Source organism: Dromaius novaehollandiae, chromosome 7, assembly GCF_036370855.1.
Source record: "Dromaius novaehollandiae isolate bDroNov1 chromosome 7, bDroNov1.hap1, whole genome shotgun sequence".
Taxonomy (NCBI): domain Eukaryota; kingdom Metazoa; phylum Chordata; class Aves; order Casuariiformes; family Dromaiidae; genus Dromaius; species Dromaius novaehollandiae.
Genome location: NC_088104.1, coordinates 13,898,896 through 13,916,638, shown reverse-complemented (window position 1 = coordinate 13,916,638; position 17,743 = coordinate 13,898,896). Strand labels below are relative to the sequence as shown.

The 17,743-nt window shown below is 46.6% G+C and overlaps 1 protein-coding gene and 1 non-coding gene across 2 annotated transcripts in view; one reads left to right on the top strand and one right to left on the bottom strand.

The window, feature by feature from the left end:
* CLASP1 (cytoplasmic linker associated protein 1) overlaps positions 1-17,743 on the bottom strand; it is a 196,169-nt gene that overhangs the window by 139,324 nt on the left and 39,102 nt on the right. Inside the window, exons 3-6 of the mRNA XM_026118450.2 lie at positions 2,664-2,742; positions 1,858-1,961; positions 946-1,037; positions 785-860 (exon numbers count right to left, since the gene is read on the bottom strand). Of these exons, the coding sequence (XP_025974235.1) occupies positions 785-860; positions 946-1,037; positions 1,858-1,961; positions 2,664-2,742 (351 nt within the window). The remainder of the gene's footprint in view (positions 1-784; positions 861-945; positions 1,038-1,857; positions 1,962-2,663; positions 2,743-17,743) is intronic.
* LOC112994258 (U4atac minor spliceosomal RNA) lies at positions 3,808-3,926 on the top strand. Its single transcript, XR_003261906.1, has one exon. It is a non-coding gene; the product is annotated as a U4atac minor spliceosomal RNA (small nuclear RNA).

Sequence of the window (17,743 nt, the reverse complement as noted above, 5' to 3'; positions counted from 1 at the left end):
GCCACCCATCCCACACTTGCCATCAGCCAAACAGCCACTCTAGACCTGGATTACATGCAGGTGCCATCTGTTCTGGGAGGAGGAAGGGGGATACTCAAAAGCTGCTAGTACTTGCCATATATGACATTAACCCTAGCCCTAGTCCCCCACCTCCTCACTTCTCACCACCCTCACTTCGCATCTCATTTCAGATTAAATTACAAACTCTCCACAGCAAGAAATCTCCTCCTTGCAACAAAGCAGTACTTAGAACAACTGTGTCTGCCCCAGCTTAGTAGTATTATTTACTTGGCTTACACTGCTGGCTTAAGGCTCCTATACAGCTTGCCTTCCCTCCATGCCTTATTCAAAATCTACCCATACAACTTTTGGCAGGACATGGTCAGGCTGTCAGACTGGTCCCATTTGCCCTCCCCGCCCTGACTAGTTCTCATCCGATGGTGCTGGCTGCCACACCGAGCCCGGAGGGATCCCTGCAGCTTCCCTTGTAGTCAGGCAGCCAGTGTTAGGTACAAATTCCCTTTCCACAAAGATTTTCTTTCACAGGTCTGTAGATTGAGGGTGCTGTGTTGAACTCCTGGGAGTGACCACATGCTGTTTTAGGTATACCTCAAATCATACCTATTCAAAGCCAGCCAAGGATTTTTCATAAACAGAATAGTTTAAAATTCCCCAACAGCAGCACAGTTTACTAATTTACCAACCGAAACCCAGAGCCCTGTTTACTGACAGAGGTGGTGATCAGCACAGCTTTTAGGCAGTGACTCACACAAAAAAAGCTTACCTGGCTGTTCGGATCTCCAAGTAAGTTACATATATGTGGCACTATCTTGCTCAGTGTTAAACTCTGAGCTCCAGATCTGGGAATAAAGAACAAAAGCGCAATGTGAATTAATAGAGCATGCTTGCGTACATAACCTAAATTTGCAATAGGTTCTGACTTACGCATTGAGTGTTGCAATAAGGCAGAGGCAAATCCCTTCTCTTGTCCGGAAATTCTTGTGTTTGAATCCTCCCAGCAGTCTATCCCACACGTACTACGGAAGACAAAAGAGGGTAAGACAGCAGAAAAGGAGGCAGGGGAAAAGCGAAAGAGATTCTTTCTCCAGCAGAAGTACACTAACATATCTAGAGTTTAAATACAAGCTTTGCATCCATCCAAGCAGAACAAAACAAGTGGGAAGACATTTTTAGATATGACCAATTTTCTGTCCTTTGATGCGTTGAGTAACTTGCCACTAGCTAAAATAACAGTTTTAGCTAGAGAAAGCATGTGCCTCCCAGTACCCAGACAAAACAACCACTGCGTCATCCATCTGTCCCTCCCTTGGGAAACCCAACTAACACGCATAAACTCCCATGCATATCCTGCCAACCCAGACATGTGCAACAGCATTCTCAAATAAGGCGAAATGCCTCAGAATGAAGGTGTAGGAAGATGAGAGTGTTTCGACCAGAGGCATGGGAGAAAACCCCCTGTCTAATAAAAAGTGAGGAAGGACTTAACTTCCACACAGGGCCAGTCAGATGGTCATCTCAAAGACCTAACCACAACAGATCCACCACACTCGATTGAGGAGGGCAGCAAGCTGACTCCACCACCTCCACTGGAGTCCAAGTCAGAGAGTGCTACTACAAGCCAACGGGAGGTCCCTACAACCGGGGTGACATAAGCTGAGCTGCAGGACACCTTTGGGAGCTTATGCTGTGGACATGGGAGACAGTGAGCCAGCTGCCTTACATCAGGCAGAGAAAACAGGACTACTGGAAGATCAAAAAGAGAGACCCTGAAACAGCTCCTTTTCAGATGGCCAGTCTCTCTTATGCAACCACACTGCAAAGGGTTGTCGAGCATACCTGAGGATTAGCAGCTTGTTCCATAATTTTTAGCAGCAAGGTCTGATCCTGCTCCCGCACCAAGTCTTTAGAGTCTCCCAGCCTATCAAGTAAACTCGGCAGCACTGAGGAAAGAACACAGGCACATCACGACTCTCAGAAGGAAGCTGTCACAGCTGCAGTCCCAGACCAGCCAGGGGCCCTCCTGTGCAAGGGGCTGCAGTCAGAGCTGCGCAGCCAGCTGCCTGTCACGGACTAGAGTTTTGGGGCAGCCCCAGCTCCAACTGGAGCTGAGGAGTCCTTAGAGCAGGAAAGCAGAGGACAGCACACAGGCTCGTTCCTTACAGCAGCAGCTCAGAGGCCAGTCTGCCATTTTTATTCGTGCCTCAGGGGTAACAGAAAAAGGCCCTTCAGCAGTACATGAAATCACTAAAATGCCTTGTAAGCGCTCTCTAGGCAAGGGGGAAAAAAGAAGGTTTCACATGTAAAGTTGGGGAAAAAAAAAAAAAAAAAGGTCTTTTAGACTATTTGACTTGCTTGTTCTTTTTCTTTTTAGTACAACTGTTCAGCCTCCTTTTAAACTGAGTTTGCACAGATCAGCTACAGAAAAACAGAAACATCCTCATATCTGCCTCTGATTTCACATGCCAACTCACTGCTGACCAAATATTAGCATCAGCTCTCCCAGGAGTTTCACAACAAACTCATCAGATTGTTTCTCCTCCCACTTTTGAGGGCAACAACGCAGCACGGGGGAGAAGGAACAGGCAGTGGCCAGAGCAGCCCCACAGCTCGCGCAATGGCAACATGCTCCCCCCGCTCCTTACCTGTGCCAATCTGCGCCTTGAAGCGGTCTTGCAAGCGTGACACGAGCGCGGAGAGGATGTCCATGCCCAGGAGAACCACCTGCAAGCACAGGACAGACAGCGGTTTAGCACAGAGCCCTTCACCGGGGCTTTGGGGAACAGGTCACAAGGGGGGTCCACACGCTGCCCTCCGAAAGGCGCCGCGGTGCACGGGGAGGGCAGCCACGTGCTGTACTCCACCAGCAGCCACCTGCTTCAGACCTGCACAAGATATGCGGCTCCTCCTTGTGCTGCTCCCAAGAGAGGGGCAGGGTGTTCCTCCAAAATCGAAGCCCCCAAGCAAACAAGTCACCACTCCCCATGACATTTCCAACTCCAAACTCATTGCCAAGAACCCGGCAAAAACAACTATAGTAATTGCTGCACAATGCTAAGTGCACACACCAATATATGCACGCAACGTACACCTACCATATGTATAATTTCAGTACTTGCTGTAGTTAAAGTTTCTAACTAAATTATTATTTACACTAAGTTTATAACCATGTAAGTGGTGTGCACTAACAGCTGCCTAATTATTGACTTGCAGGAATTATTTAAAAACTAACAAGTTTATGCCATAACTAAGACTCAGGGAAAAGCAATTTGTTTATGGAAAACTTCACATTAGATTGCATACCATCGGCTCCATTTAACAACGGTAGAAGACACGCCATATACTAATATAAAAAAATAGTAGTTCCTGTGGGATAACGCTTTCCATAGCCCTTCAGTGAGGGGCTGGGTTTAAGAACCCAAGCGCTACGCGCTGCAACGCGTGTGCAGCGGCGCCGGCCAAGGGCGCCCAGCCCGCGCCCTGTAGCTGCGGCGCCGCCGCGCGGCCGGCAGGGACCGCGCTCCGCCGCCCGCCGCGCCCGGCCAGCCCCGTATGCAAATAGCCGCCCGCCTGCCGCAAAGCACTCTGGGTTCCGCCCTGACTGCCTACAAAAAGGCTTAAAACGGAGCCGAGGAGATAAAGAAACGGCAGCGCGGTGGACTGCGCCCGCTCGGAGCGCGCCGCCGAGCTGAGCGGCGGGAGGGAGGGCCCTGCGGCGCGCTGCCCCTCACCCTGTGCCAGGGCGCTGTTGCCTTTCCCTTACGGAAGGGGCGCGGAGCTTCTGCTCCAACCGTCCTTATCTTGGGGTTGCGCGGCTGCTCAATGAACGCGTGGTGAGAGCAGCACTGCTAACGCCTGAGCAACACGCAGCGCCCGCCGTTCTGCGGCGTGGCGCAATTTTTGGAACCGCTGTGCCCTGCCCAGCGCCTTGCGACCCGCGGGCGGTCCCGCGCACCGAGCCCGCGCGGCCGCCAGGGGCCGCTCGTGCCCCAGAACGACGGAGCTCCGAGGCGGCGGCGGCCGCCAGGGCCGGCTCCTCCGCGGGGGAGCGCCGGGTACCGCCCGAGGGGCGAGGGCTGCACTCGGGTCGGTCAGACCAAACGGGACTGGTATTTTCCCCACATATCCCACAAAGCCATTTCGGCTTTGAACTTCCTACGCACAAACAGCAGGCTTCCCTCCTCTCCCAGCAGATCCCCCCACCCCCCCATTGTGCTTTTCTCCAGCAGGAGTAATCCGGATGAAAATTGGCAGCATTCCTAACAGAAATACACGATAGGAAGTAAATTAGCTGATATATGTAGGCTCACAGCAAAGAGCAGCATTACCATGAGGTCTGTTTTGCTACGGCGTATACTAAACCCTCACATATTAAATCATTCAATCACTGTTACAGCTGCTGCAGTTGCTTTGCACAGAAGTGGCCCATAACCCAAGCTTCCCACCCTGCTTGTTACATGGACTCGCTCCAAATTCAGCTAGACAACAGCAAGAGAAGTACAAACACTGTGCAAAGAAAAAGCTAACTTTATAAAGTCCTTTTAAAAAGCTTACTAATACAAGCACCTGGATCCTGCCTTCTCCCAACTTAAGTTTCCTACCTACTTAGGCAACTATAGCTTCTCCAAACAGCTCCCACATCATTTTTCCAAAGCAAACAGCTCCTTCGAATGTGTCATTTTTAATTCAACATAATTTGCAATACACTGTCAAAAGTCAGGATCAATTAATATGCCAAAGGAGAATTTCCCTGTGTTTCTGTAAGCTCTGGTTCCTTTTCACGTTCCTCTTGCACACTGGATTTAATCTACCATGGGTAAATGCTCAGGCATCTTCAGAGCCTGCTGCCTTAAACCCAGTCATTACCCCCTAGTCTGTCCGTTCACTCTCAGCTCCTTCTCTTTGGGGTGCAACAGCAGAGCACCAGTAAGGAGATGATTTATTTAGATCATCAGCTAAAAGATCAACTGTTTTTTAAGAGAAGTCGGTAGAAACCTGAAAACTGGTCAGTCCCAACAGCATCCTATGTTAAGAAATAAGTGCTGAATACAATTACTGAGGTGTGCCCCAGGCATAAGTCTGATCCCTGGAGAGAAAGGGATCCATTTCTTCTTCAAACTGCCTTCCAGCAGGAAAGAGCGAGAGGAATTCATCGCTCAAATATTAAAAGAAACACTCACGCAGTGCAAACATACCCAACTACCCTGAAGTCTGCCCCCAGGATCAGACCACAGAGGAAGTCTCCCAGGACTCTTAGCTCTCCATTTCTTTACACACAACAGCAAATTTACACAATAATTACAGTGGTGGTTTGGGCTTTTAAGGAAACCATAGGGGTTGACAAAGCGCTATTCCCACCCATGCTGGATTCATTGATCATACCTGATTTGCCACCTGCCTCTGAAACTGCTGAGGTTGAGGTGAAAAATTGAAATCCTGCATGGATTTGAGAGATCCAGTGGAGCCACTAGCAAGAAAGACTGAAAACCCACTGCATGGCTATCAAATGCAGAAATGCATTCCAGCCCTTGTTGCACTGGATTGAATACGTAACACCCCCACCCCCCTCAAAATAGAGCTCTCTGCCAGCAGCGACCCCTTGGCTTGAGATCTTGCAGAGCGCCCCTCCTTGGGGAGGCCAGCTGACGTGCACCACTCCACGCAAAGGCACAGGAAAGCCAGCTCTCCGTGCAAAATTCCTGATAACACTGGAGCACTGATAACTAGAGCTATTCATGGCCTTTACATCCACACCAGTCTTGCTTCCTGCTCTGAGCAAGGTAGGACTCAACTCCACCACCACTGCTAATAGCACAGAGACTCGCAGCCTTCAACCAAGAAAAATGCCAGGTCAGCAACTGCTGCTGTTAGTCCCCTACCTTAATACAGGCCCCCAAAAGGGCCAATCTCAGCTCTCCTGCGCAGATCTCACTGTGCAGAAATGCACAGTGGCACTGTCCTAGTCCCAAGGCTCAGCCACTTTGCTTACTTTGCTCCTGACCTTACTCAAACCAGTCAATAAAGCAATTTGTGCCATCCAGAATTCAGTTCAATTGGCATCTCCTGCTGCTTTGTAACATCTTAATGTTATTTTCCCCATAGGTGACAAGCACTGTCAGAGAGCCTTTCTCCTGCCTCCCCCCAGTTGCTGGGTTTCAAGGCACCATCACTCCCGCTGACCAAGGCTGCTCTTGTTAGTTCCCAGAATGCAGTGTAGCCTTTCCCAATACTGAAAAGCTGTTTTTAACAGGTCATCGAAAATTACTTCAAAGAACTCAAAGCAACCATCCTTTAATACCTGGGTGGTGTTGAAAAGCCTGCAGGCAGCTCCGCACATCAGAGATGAGGCACAGCCTACCATCATCCCATCTAAAAGTAAGTGCTCATGAAGCGTGACAGACAAACGAGAGCATCCAGCATAGCTTAAACCAAGACACACCTAAAGGCGCTCCCATAAAAGGGCAAGCAAGGCAGCAAGCTGCACAATCCAACACCATGAACTCACTGGAATGAGCCAGTCTTGGGCTACCCCCACAGGCTGCACTAACACAGCAGCTCTGGGCCACAACAGGAGACGAAGAGCCTTTTCCTCCACTCCCAGCACCATGCTGCACACAGGAGAGATGCATGAGCTGTTTGTAGGCTACAAAATCCCATGTCCCTCCTAGGGAATGGGTGATGGGCTGAGCAGCACCTTCCCATGGGCCGGTTTCACTCTGCTGGCTTCCTGCTGGACCACACGCATGGGCAGCTTGGGAAGAGAACAGGAGGCTGGAGATCTGTCTTCTACCCTGGCTTTGTCACCAGCTTGCTTTGTGCCTCAGTTTTCTGATCTGCACCACAGCAGTGACACCACTTGGCTATTTCACTTTGGGATCTGCAGGAGGTGGACGAGGACAGGCTTAAATCTTAAAGTTCAAAAGAAATTTTAAGAGAAGGTCATGCACCTCACAAAATTTAACCACAGAAATACTTTTCTTTAATATCTTACTTAGATAATCTTTTGGATTCAGATGCTAAGACACAGAGAAGAGTGTATATACCTCAAGTAAACTTACGATATATTTGTGAAGAAAGGAGAACTTTTTCCACATACACTAGGAAAATTCAGGCAAGCACACATTCTCCTCCACACAAACACCATCTGTCTTACTGCTCGATTATTCCATCTAAAGCAGTTCTAATTCTTCAAGGCATGAAATATCCACCACAACCTAACTGGGCACCCAAGACACAGCAACAGCTAAAATTAGCTGACATTTGCAAATTTAGATTTGAAGTCAGGTATATATTTTGGATCAGGATAGCAATAAGAAAGCCCCTGGCAGACAGACAAATATAAAGTGTGCTTATGAAACGCTGACTCCTCTCTTCCACCTTCACACCAGTACAACCACATCCACACTGGAGGAAGCCTCTCTCATTCTGCCACTTCAGCACAGTCGACATTTAACAATCTACGGCAGAGTCACATCTATACGGGAACATCAGGGCATTGCCCCAGCCCAACATCCCCCAGCACAGACACAAGTCACATGTGCGAAGCAGTGATGTACAGAACAACAAGACTAACACCAACAAACAAGAAAAAAGTGGCAGTAGCACAGCTGGTTTTACTGCCATGCTTGTACGATTCACAAGATGCGGTAAGAGCTGAACAGGGGGAAGAACCCAGGCGTATCAGCTTCAAGTCTCTCTCTGGAGCCATGAGATACCATCCATTCTGTCTAAGACACCAAGTATTTCACAGACACCACCTGCAAAATCCACAAGCAGTTTTGGATGCTGGGCCATTGATTTATCATTCAATACCACACGGCCTTTAAGAGAGCAGCTGCTTGGTTTGGATATATGAGCTTTTCTATCGGAACATGGGCCACAGTCTCCTGGAACAACTTCCCAGTGGAAAAATGCTCCTTTTATTTCTCATCATTCATATAAAGATCCTAAGTCTTCTATGGGATAGAAATTTAAGTTTCCAACTGGAGTAAATCAGAGTGATTTTTGTTTTACATGATAGGCCTGCCATCTGCTTTGGATTTAAAAAAAAGTGGGGGAAAGAGTTGTAGAAACTTTTCAGAGGGTTCTTCTGCCCTGCTATGGGGCTGATCAGAGTTATTCTGCCCTGAGCAAGGAGTTACACTAAGCAGCACCGGATCAAGCATAAGCAGTACCCAGGGCTGAGAACACTCCCAGCAGGTCATGAACATCTCTGGCCTTCCCTAGCCAGGACACCAGCTCCTCTACACCAGAAAACATCAGCACTGAGGGTCTCCTTACAGCATAGCATGCAATTCTGCAGCAAGTCAGACTAGCAACACACAGATAAAAGACCTGGCAGGATTTAAACCGCACAACAGCTTTCACCTCTACATCCCTTTTCCCAGTCTCTCTCAAAGGCCTCTTCTCCTACCCTGGCAGTACATCCTGCTCTTCCTTCTCTGCCACTGAATCCCTGCCCCTGCTGTCTGCTGGCCCATGAAGATGGCACATGACTACAGTCATCCCTAAAGGTAGCAAAGACCAGGCTGCTCACGTTGTCCCTGCAGCGCCATGCTCTCCAGGAAACCCCAGGAGGTACTAACTGCCCTGTGCATCTCTGCCCAGACTGGTTCCCAAATCTCTGCTACCTGCAGGGCTCCTCTCAGTCCTAGGCTCTGCTCAACATCGTCTTGTAACTATTTTTCCTGCGCCTCTATGTCAACACCACCTTGCACTCCTGCGATGACACCAATCTTGCTGGTCAGTTCACTTTGTTTCCTGTCCCTGGGATGACAGGTAGGACTACGGAAGGGTCCCCACACCACAGTCCCAACCATATGGGCCTCCAGTAAGTGCTTCACTTGTACCCCAAAAGCAACAACTTCCCACAGGTCTTCAGGGGGTAGAAGAGCAGGGAGAATTACAGCCAGCCCGTTCCCTCAACCCTCCACAGCACTAGCACAACCTGGAGCTCAGAGCATTTCACAGCCACTTCACAACTACTGCTACAGGCAGGAAAAAGCATCTATGAATGAAGGGGGACCGGTTTACCTGATGCCAACTCACCCAACCTATAAGGGTGAAGCACACTGTGGGACAGCAATGAAGGACAGTAACACCCATGACAGAAATGGCTGAACCAAAACACCCAGTAAAACCACCAGCACTTGTAAAATGGGGTGGGGGGATGACTTTGGAAAATTCTTCATTTACAGACCTGGGAGCACATAAGCAACTCAAGTAACGCAAAGCTTTAGAGTGGAGTAAGTTCCAGAAAGACTAGAGTCATTTAAATGGGGGGGTGGGGGGGACCCTGAAGGGGCGAGTTCCTAAGAATAAATTCACTTTCCTTCTCAAAGATCCTTCGCTGGTCCTTGGGTGATTGCACACAGGCAATGAGGGAGCAGCATGTAACCACTGGGCTCTGTCTAAAGGACACCGAGGAAATCACAAGCTGCAGTCACTGCTGCAAAGCACAGGTGGCTTTTCTAGCCTTAGCAAGGTCAAAGCTCCAGACAGCACAGCAGGTAAATCACTAGCAATACAAACTAGTCAATGCTCAGCCTCCAGGGAAGCAGCACTTGTGGTACCACAATCAGGAGACGCTGTGGTGGAAGGTAGAGTCCCAATTTCAATCTCGGATTCCCATCTCAATGGCCCCAAACAGTGCTGAACACCAGTGGCAGCAAATACTGTCTCAGAAAGTTAGTCGTGCTTTTGCAGCTCCTTATGGGTACAGATATCTGCAAGGCAATACTCAGCATCTTCCCACAAAACAGCATCAAAACAAAAACAGTGCTGCCAACTAGTATTACACTTTGGTTCCTCACCACAAAGCAGTTAAATGTCTCCTTAGTCACAAATGCTGCCACTATTCTATACATTACAATCACTGCCAGCTGAACACATGAATTTACAGCCAGGCCCTGAGCCAGTAAAGCAAAATGGATCTAGCTCTGGGGGGAATGATGGGATCACTCATGCCTGTGTACATCAGCTGCAAACCTGGCCCTTGAACGAGCTTGTAGCTTTGGCAACAAGTTGCACTTCAGGAGCACAAGGCAAAATGAAGCTTCACACAATGAGTACTAGGCCATCGCTTACAGAAAAGCGGTAAGAATGTTTAAAAAGACATTGCAATGCCCTGCTTTGCTCTTCATGGGCAAACTGAAAGCCCTTATTATGGCAACTAGTAAATTGCTAGTGTAGCAACATGCCCTATTAACAACCCAGCTTGGTTTACCTAATAAGGGGTTCCCCCCCTCCCTTAGCAGCAAGGGCCTGCTAAAGTGCCCAGGGAAAGTGAGAAATCACATTTGTAATCTGCCCTTAGGCAGAATCATATTAGCTGGGGCAGCTTAAAGCTCCTAGTACAGAAGTGCTGACTCTAACTCCATCTCTAACATCTACGGGAACAGAAAGTGCACAGCGCATTTGAGACTGAAACAGAACTGTTTCTGAAGATTTAGACAGCACCTGAAAAAACAAGGCAGCAAACAGTCTGCTGGACAATCATCTGCAGTCTTCTCTGCCCCCTTGGAGCTCAAGGAGGGTAGTGAAAATTGCAAGGATGCTTGAGTATTCAGCTATCCCACCACAATCATGAGTTTCCATGCTTGTAAACATCTACACTTCCAGATCCTTTAAAAGATTACACCCTTCGGTATAAACTGGCACGAGGCACAGCAACACCAGCATCCAGAAAGGTAGTGACAGCAGGCCACGCGGACAGCCTCCTGAGGGGGGCACCAAATAGGTGCAAACACAGCCAAGCCCCACCAGCCACCAGCGCCGCTGGTCCTGTCACCAAGGGAAAAAAGGCTGAGGGTCTCTTGGGGAGGCCAAACACTCACTGTAGAGAGGAGTCCAGAGAAACTGGATGGCACAAGGTAGACGGTACATACCAGACACTGACATTCTTGCTGGACCTCAGCTAGCAGCTTTTTTTCTTGCCATATTTGGGAGGAAAACGCATGCAATTAAATGTGCAATAGCCATTTCAGTAGCCACCACCTTTGCAAAACTCTGGAAATACCCTCACAGCCTGCAGCTTCCAGAGACGCTCCCAGCCCTGTGCAATCAGACTGCCTGCTCAGCACCTATCACTCTCCCTCACCCACTTGAGAATAGACTCCCAGACACCACCATAACCCGCAATAGCCCCGTGGTACAAGAACAAAGATCTCTACTGAGAGAAGAAGAAAGTTTTGAGATGCCTTTGTTAGCTGCAAGAGTATCACAAGCAAACTGCACAGGCAGTAGCCCACAAAAGTGAAGAAACAGACAGATACAGAAAGGGCCACAGCTGGCAGGAGGGAATGTTTCCTCCATGGAGGGAGCCACCACTTCAGCAGGAATCTTATCCCTGCAAAGCTTCTTCAGTCCACTGAAATCTTTTCTTCAACTTAGCTGGGCTGCTAGACAAGCCCTCAGCAAGTACTGCAGCATGGTTCAGTCACTGTGCTATGAACTATGAAATCTCCCAAAGGACATGGTAAAAGCTGAAGCTCTGGCAACCTGGTCACACAGAAGGCCCATAACATCCTCTCACCTTAAGGGCAATGGCTGCAATATCCTGCCTGAATTCCGGCTTTGGCGATTTCAACATCCTTTGCCTGAAGAGTCCATTCCTCACTTCTGCTGCTAAAAACTGCTGTAAAGTGCTGCTGGCACTGAAGAGCTCTAACAATCAAGAGAATAAGCAACTGATTTTATAGCTCCCAGAAAGCCTCGAAAGATGGATTATTTAGGAAAAGGACTAAGCACTGGAGCTGGAAGAAAAGGTGAAAGTCAGACTGCATTTAACAAACAAAATTATTTTTAGGTAGTTATTCTTAAAGAGGCTGCTTATGCCCTTCTCACCTGCAATCATAAGACAATACAAATCTGCAGCCAAAGGAAATCACCTCTCACTGCAGAGTGACACAACCCACAGGACAAGGCTAGGACAGAGCTGGCTCAGGAACAAACAGAACAGCTCAAAAACAAGCAAATCCAAGTGAAGTTTTCCATGCAAAAAACATGCTTTTGCAGCATGTCCCATAGACCTTAAGGCAAGTTTTACATACCACAGGCCAGTAAGTGCTATGCGTAATTCAGGGACAGCTCTTCCCGTGCTCAGTATGACAAGATAACATGGCTTTGAAAGCTGGGATGGCAAAACCCAAAAGTCAGGGTTTCAAGATATCTCAGAACCAAGTCAGTCCTGATACTCCAGGAAAAGCCAGCTCTGGAGAAGCACAAAGCAGCTGCCCTCCGAGCTAAGCAACATTGCTTTTCAGTGTAGATGTAATGTGCTGCCCCGCTCTGCTTGGACCTAACTCTGCTCACAATTCCCTAAAGGCCAGTGAAGCTGCAGCAACCCAAGCAGCAGTGGGGACGTCTACCCCATAGGAAAGTCTTCAGCAATAGGCAGCAAGGCCTTTCTTCATGGAAGAGCCTTGGAGAGTAGGCAGTGCATTTCAAACACCTTCATGACCCATTTGGAGTTCACGAAAGCCCAGATGAACCTTAAAGATGTGGGTTAAAACACTACTTGGTCTCTTCTACACCAGTGAGCTGTGCACCTGAGCTCCAACCCAGGGTCTACAGCTTTCACAAGATTGAGCACAGCTCATACAACACAGATCCTGCTTCTGGAGCAGGAGGAAAGCAAACCGCAGTATTGTCAACATGAGTCACTGAAGACTAGGAACTACTGGCTAAAGGTAACTAAAACAATTTCTCCTTACATCATCCTCTCTCAAAGCTCCCCTCAAATATGCTTAAAGGCTTCCCCCACATACACAGATGTCAAACATCCTAAAGAGGAAAAAGCTTCCAGAGGTTTATCATCAGTACCACTTGCGCTGGTGTATCAGCGACTCCAGCTAAAGCTGGAGCCCCGAAAAATAAAAATACAGAAATACAGAAAGGGACAACCCCAGCCCTGAACTGCCAGTCTGAGCACGGCAGACCCCACGTTAGCAGACATGAACCAGTGCCTGAGTGCAAGCTGGACAGCTATGATCGCACAGTGCTCTGCTTGTGCAATTATGTCCTCCTGCAAGGGGCCAGGGTCCTTTGACTGAGAAGTGGAATATAACTGTCCCAAGCTTAGCACCAGGCTAACCTCTTCATACAGCTTCTGGCTCAGCATTTGACCAAGCTCAGAGCTCTAATCAGCCTACATTCACACATGCAGACATCTCTCAATTGTGGCTCTCATAAGGCCCGCTCTTAGTGCAATTCTTGATCAATTTAGGCATAATTTTAGTATCTTTTAAATTCTTTGTAGATAATCTATTGCCAGATGTTAATCTTTCTACCTGGTCCAGGAAATAGCAATCAAAAAGACGACTGAAACCCTACCTATTTGAAAAAGTAAGCAATGCTAACTTCCACAGCAATGCTTTCCACATGCTCCAGAACTAAGCACCACATGCTGCTAGCACACAGGAAATTACCATTCTTCTCTTTTCTATGTTCCTCTCCTGAACTCCCCCTGACCTGTGTGTCCGTCCCTTTGCCTTTTTGGCTGTCATTCTGTCGAGATCTGGAGCAATAGCTGAAGCATGGCTCTGCTGAGCCCCCACAAGAGAATGCTACATCTGTTTTCCTGCCTCAGACTGAAAACAGATGCCTTTTTAGCTATTTCCAGCAGATACTCAATTACATGACAGAATAGTGAAGCACAGCGTATCTGCATCAGGGCACAGCCTTGGGCCACATTTGTGCATGGCATGCTGTCAGAAACCCAAATAGGTTTTGCAGTCTCAAGGCAAGCTACCCACCCCACAAACACCCAGGGCCTGCGAGACACCTACATGCAGGCATGGGCCGATCTCTTGCCTTGGTGTTACAGAGTGCAGATGTCTGCACAACTGTTAGGGAGCAGAGCACCACATGCGCTAGGTGCTATACATTTGTGCTGCAGACTTGTGGCTTTTCTAACAAGCTGTCTGGAAAACCCAATTGCGTACATACAAGACTCCAACCCACCCTATTCACCTGATGCTCCAGGTCAGAAATGGGTGACAGTCATTGCCACAGGACAGTTCAGCCAGGCTTCCTGGAAAGAGTTATACTGGTTTAGCATAGTCTTGCTGGAAATCCACCACTAAAAACCACCCTTGCAATTGGCACAGATGTAAGACCAGCCACAGGCAGACTTACACAAGCCATCTATATTAGCTGGTTCAAGATTCAGCCTGAGACACAGGGGTGGGCTGAAACTAGTAAGACTCAGCTCTGCCACAACCCATACTACATCTGTTTCTGCATCTAAAGAACTCCAGTCTCCAGAGCTGTTAAACTGTTAAATCACTGAATTCCTATGGAAAAAAAAAAGTAACAGAAAACACAAATGCCTCCAGCAAAGCAAAGGGAATTCCTCATCCTGCAACGTCCAAAGGAGCCAGCATTTTCTTGAGGGAAAAGAACAAGCTGTCCGAGTAGCTGACAGCACAAGTGGAAAACCAATTGGAAAATTACAGGGACAAGCCATACACATTTTGGCTTCTATATCCAATTCCGAAAGCACATTTAAACAAGTCAAAGAGTTCCTATCAATGCTCTAACATCTCAGCTACACTGGAAAGAAAAATCACTCTCGGGCTGGGAATCCCCAAATAAGCATCCATTACTTTGGAGGCTTCCAAGAATGCTTGTGGATTAATACAAGAAATTAATTCACCATTGAACTAAATCATTAGCTCTTGGATTAATCATTTTAAATAGAACTCTTAGGAAACAGAAATACATCAGAGGAACAGAAGCTGTAAATGTAGTACAAGAAACCACTCTCGATTCCCGGGCAGGCTATACAAATAGCCGACACCCTGCAAAAGCACAGTTAGCTGGGCTGGTGCCTGAAAAAGGTCCTAAGGAAACACGAACCTCCTGAACAGGCTTTACTCACCTTTCACACATCTGAATGTTTTCACCATTTTCTTCCCTTCTGAACTCCATTGCTATTTTCAACAAAACACCGATTAAGCTGAATCAAATGTTTAAATAACCCATTTAACTGTGATTAAAAGAAACAGATGTCTTGTTTTATTAATTCCATCATTTTCTCGGAGAGGCTTATTTGCATCGGCCATTCATTTACAACTCAAAACAGCCTAACTTTCTGCTGAACAGGATATGCTATATATATTTATGCAAGAAATCAATAGCACAGCATACCCTCATAAAAATTCAAAAATTAAGAATCTGAATATATCTTTAAAAAGGAGGTTGTGTCATACTTCAGTTTTGGGATGTTTTAACTGCAGAAACCTGAAACCACACTGAAAGAGCAGTTTTAAAGAAGAATAATTATCTGCTGGACACAGGCTACATTTCTCCTAAAAAGGGGAAAGGGGACAACAATCATTTTCCAAATGATTCCTTCCAATTAAAATCAATTGGTTTTATTAAAGAAACACAGCAATATTTGTAATTAGTAAAGGAATTGACTCAATTGTCCCCAGTCAATTTTTTTAATTATTATTTATTTTTTTCTTAAGTTGCCAACAGGTTCTAATGCAGGCCTGGTTAAATGGGTATCAGCAGCACCTGGAGGTATCAAAATATCTATACAAATGCACCTTTCACATCTTTGAAACTTTTTTTTTTTAAATGCTGTCTCATTTTTTTAATCATACAGGTTGGAAGGTAAGCAAGCCTTCCTGTTCCTGTCACTCTAAAAGGTAATTTTTGACTTTGAAGCAAATATTCCAAAGAAACAAACAACAACAACAAACACTAGCATTGGGGTTCATCTTGACAAATAAGGCAATGTCTTTTATGCATAAGAGAAAGTGTGGTCATATAAGAACCAAGACCTGATGCTTTGTGAAAACTGAGGCAAGACAGACGATGCTGGACATGTGACATTATTAACCTGGCCAGAAAAGGATGCGGGCATGTTTCCTCCCATCCCATCCAGCTCTGTTGCAGATTCTGCATGGCATTAAAATATGTAACAGCTCTTCAACCCTTAAAGTCAGAGTAGGGCCCACCTATAAAGGTTAGAAGGGACCTCTGGAGCTCAAATTGTTCAACCCCCTCCCCCCTTGGATCAGGTTGCTCATAGCTTTATACAAAGCTTTTTGTTTTGCCTGATTCTTAACATCAAGACATTCAGCTGTCATCCTTTCAAGTGTTAACGAACATTAATTTTATGTACTCTAGTTAGAAGTAGTCCTTCCAATCTATGACCAGGTTTAATGAGCTTCTGTATCACCACCCAATAAGATCTTGCTGGCTTGACTGCAAAATCGGGTGGGTGGGGGATGTTCATTTTTAATCCTTCTCTAGGGACAGTAGTATAAACCAGGCTACTCTTTGCAGTCCCAGATGCATGATCTGATCCATGACAATCTGTGGATTTCAACACGATTTCACATGGGTATAGAAGACCCATGACAGGATCAGGTAGCAATATTATTAGCATGTGGGTGCATGTGTGTCAAGTCCAAATATTGCTAGATGTAGTAGGAACTCGTACATTCTTTTCAGTAAATAAATGGCTTTGGGCATTTGGTTTATTTAGGAGTTGTTTTCTTAACTTGACAACACTGATAAAAGTAAAAAGTTCAAAGTCACACACGGTGATAGGCTCCAATTACTATTCCTCTCTTCAGCAGTCTCTGTCAACACTAACTTTGTTCAAAGAGGAGGAGGAGGGATCACTGCAAGTCTTTTGCAGTCTGCAGCACAGAGTCTTTCAGAAGAATAGGAGAGTTTGAGTTTCACAGATAGCAAGTATGTCAGACTATAAAGCATCACTTAGGGAAAGAGTGAAGATAAGGTGATGCCCAAGGATAACACCAAGAAACATAATACACTTTCCTGATAATACTGCTTGTGGTACAGATCCAATGGCTGCTTTTTCTTCAGCATGGACCATCGCAGCAAAAGTCAGGCAACTCAGCTGACAGATCTGCCATAAACTGAACAACATTTGGCTACTCAGGAAGGGAATACAACTACACTTAGACCCACTTAGTGCCCTTTGTTTAATACCTTCTGTAAAACAGAACTAATAGCACTTTCCTATATTCTGGCAACACAGAAGCATAAACTGATGTTTTTCAAGAGCTTTCATATCCTCATCTGGAACTACAGAGCATTATTGCTATCATAAACTTGTCATAGTGAGGTCTAGCAGTACTGTCTGTATCTTGGAAAGTAGTATTATTTGGCTACTTCATATACATCTGTCTGCAGCGTTGGGACCGTGCCAGCATGCAGACCAGTTATGAAGTTCGACCTAAGATCTATATACGCAGGAAAAAAAAAAATCCATGCAGAGCTGCTCAGTATGCTCACATCACCATTTAAAGGTATTTTTCCTCCCTCCTTCAAAGGATTTAACTCAAAATATTTTGAAAGCATACATATACATTCTAATCCTTGTCTCCAGATTCATACATCAAAGATGATGACAAAAGCACAGAGCAACATGGAAGCAAAGCACACACTCTTCATTAACTCTTTCAAGAAAAGAGCTACAAGCTATGTGGGCCCCACATTGTTTGGCACATCCTGACTTTTCATCGGCCAAAGGCAAAGAGTTCGGACTTGCTGCTCTGGGCCAGATTCTGTCTATCAGTCTAGCAAAACCCAGATCCTGAAACCAGCTCTCTGTATTCAGATCATTCTCCCAAGAAGCGGAGCGTATCGGCAACCACCGCATATCTAAGATTGCATTTCACTGCCTATACTGCATTAGGATGGAGGGAAAAATACCAATTCCCCAAACACATTTTTAATG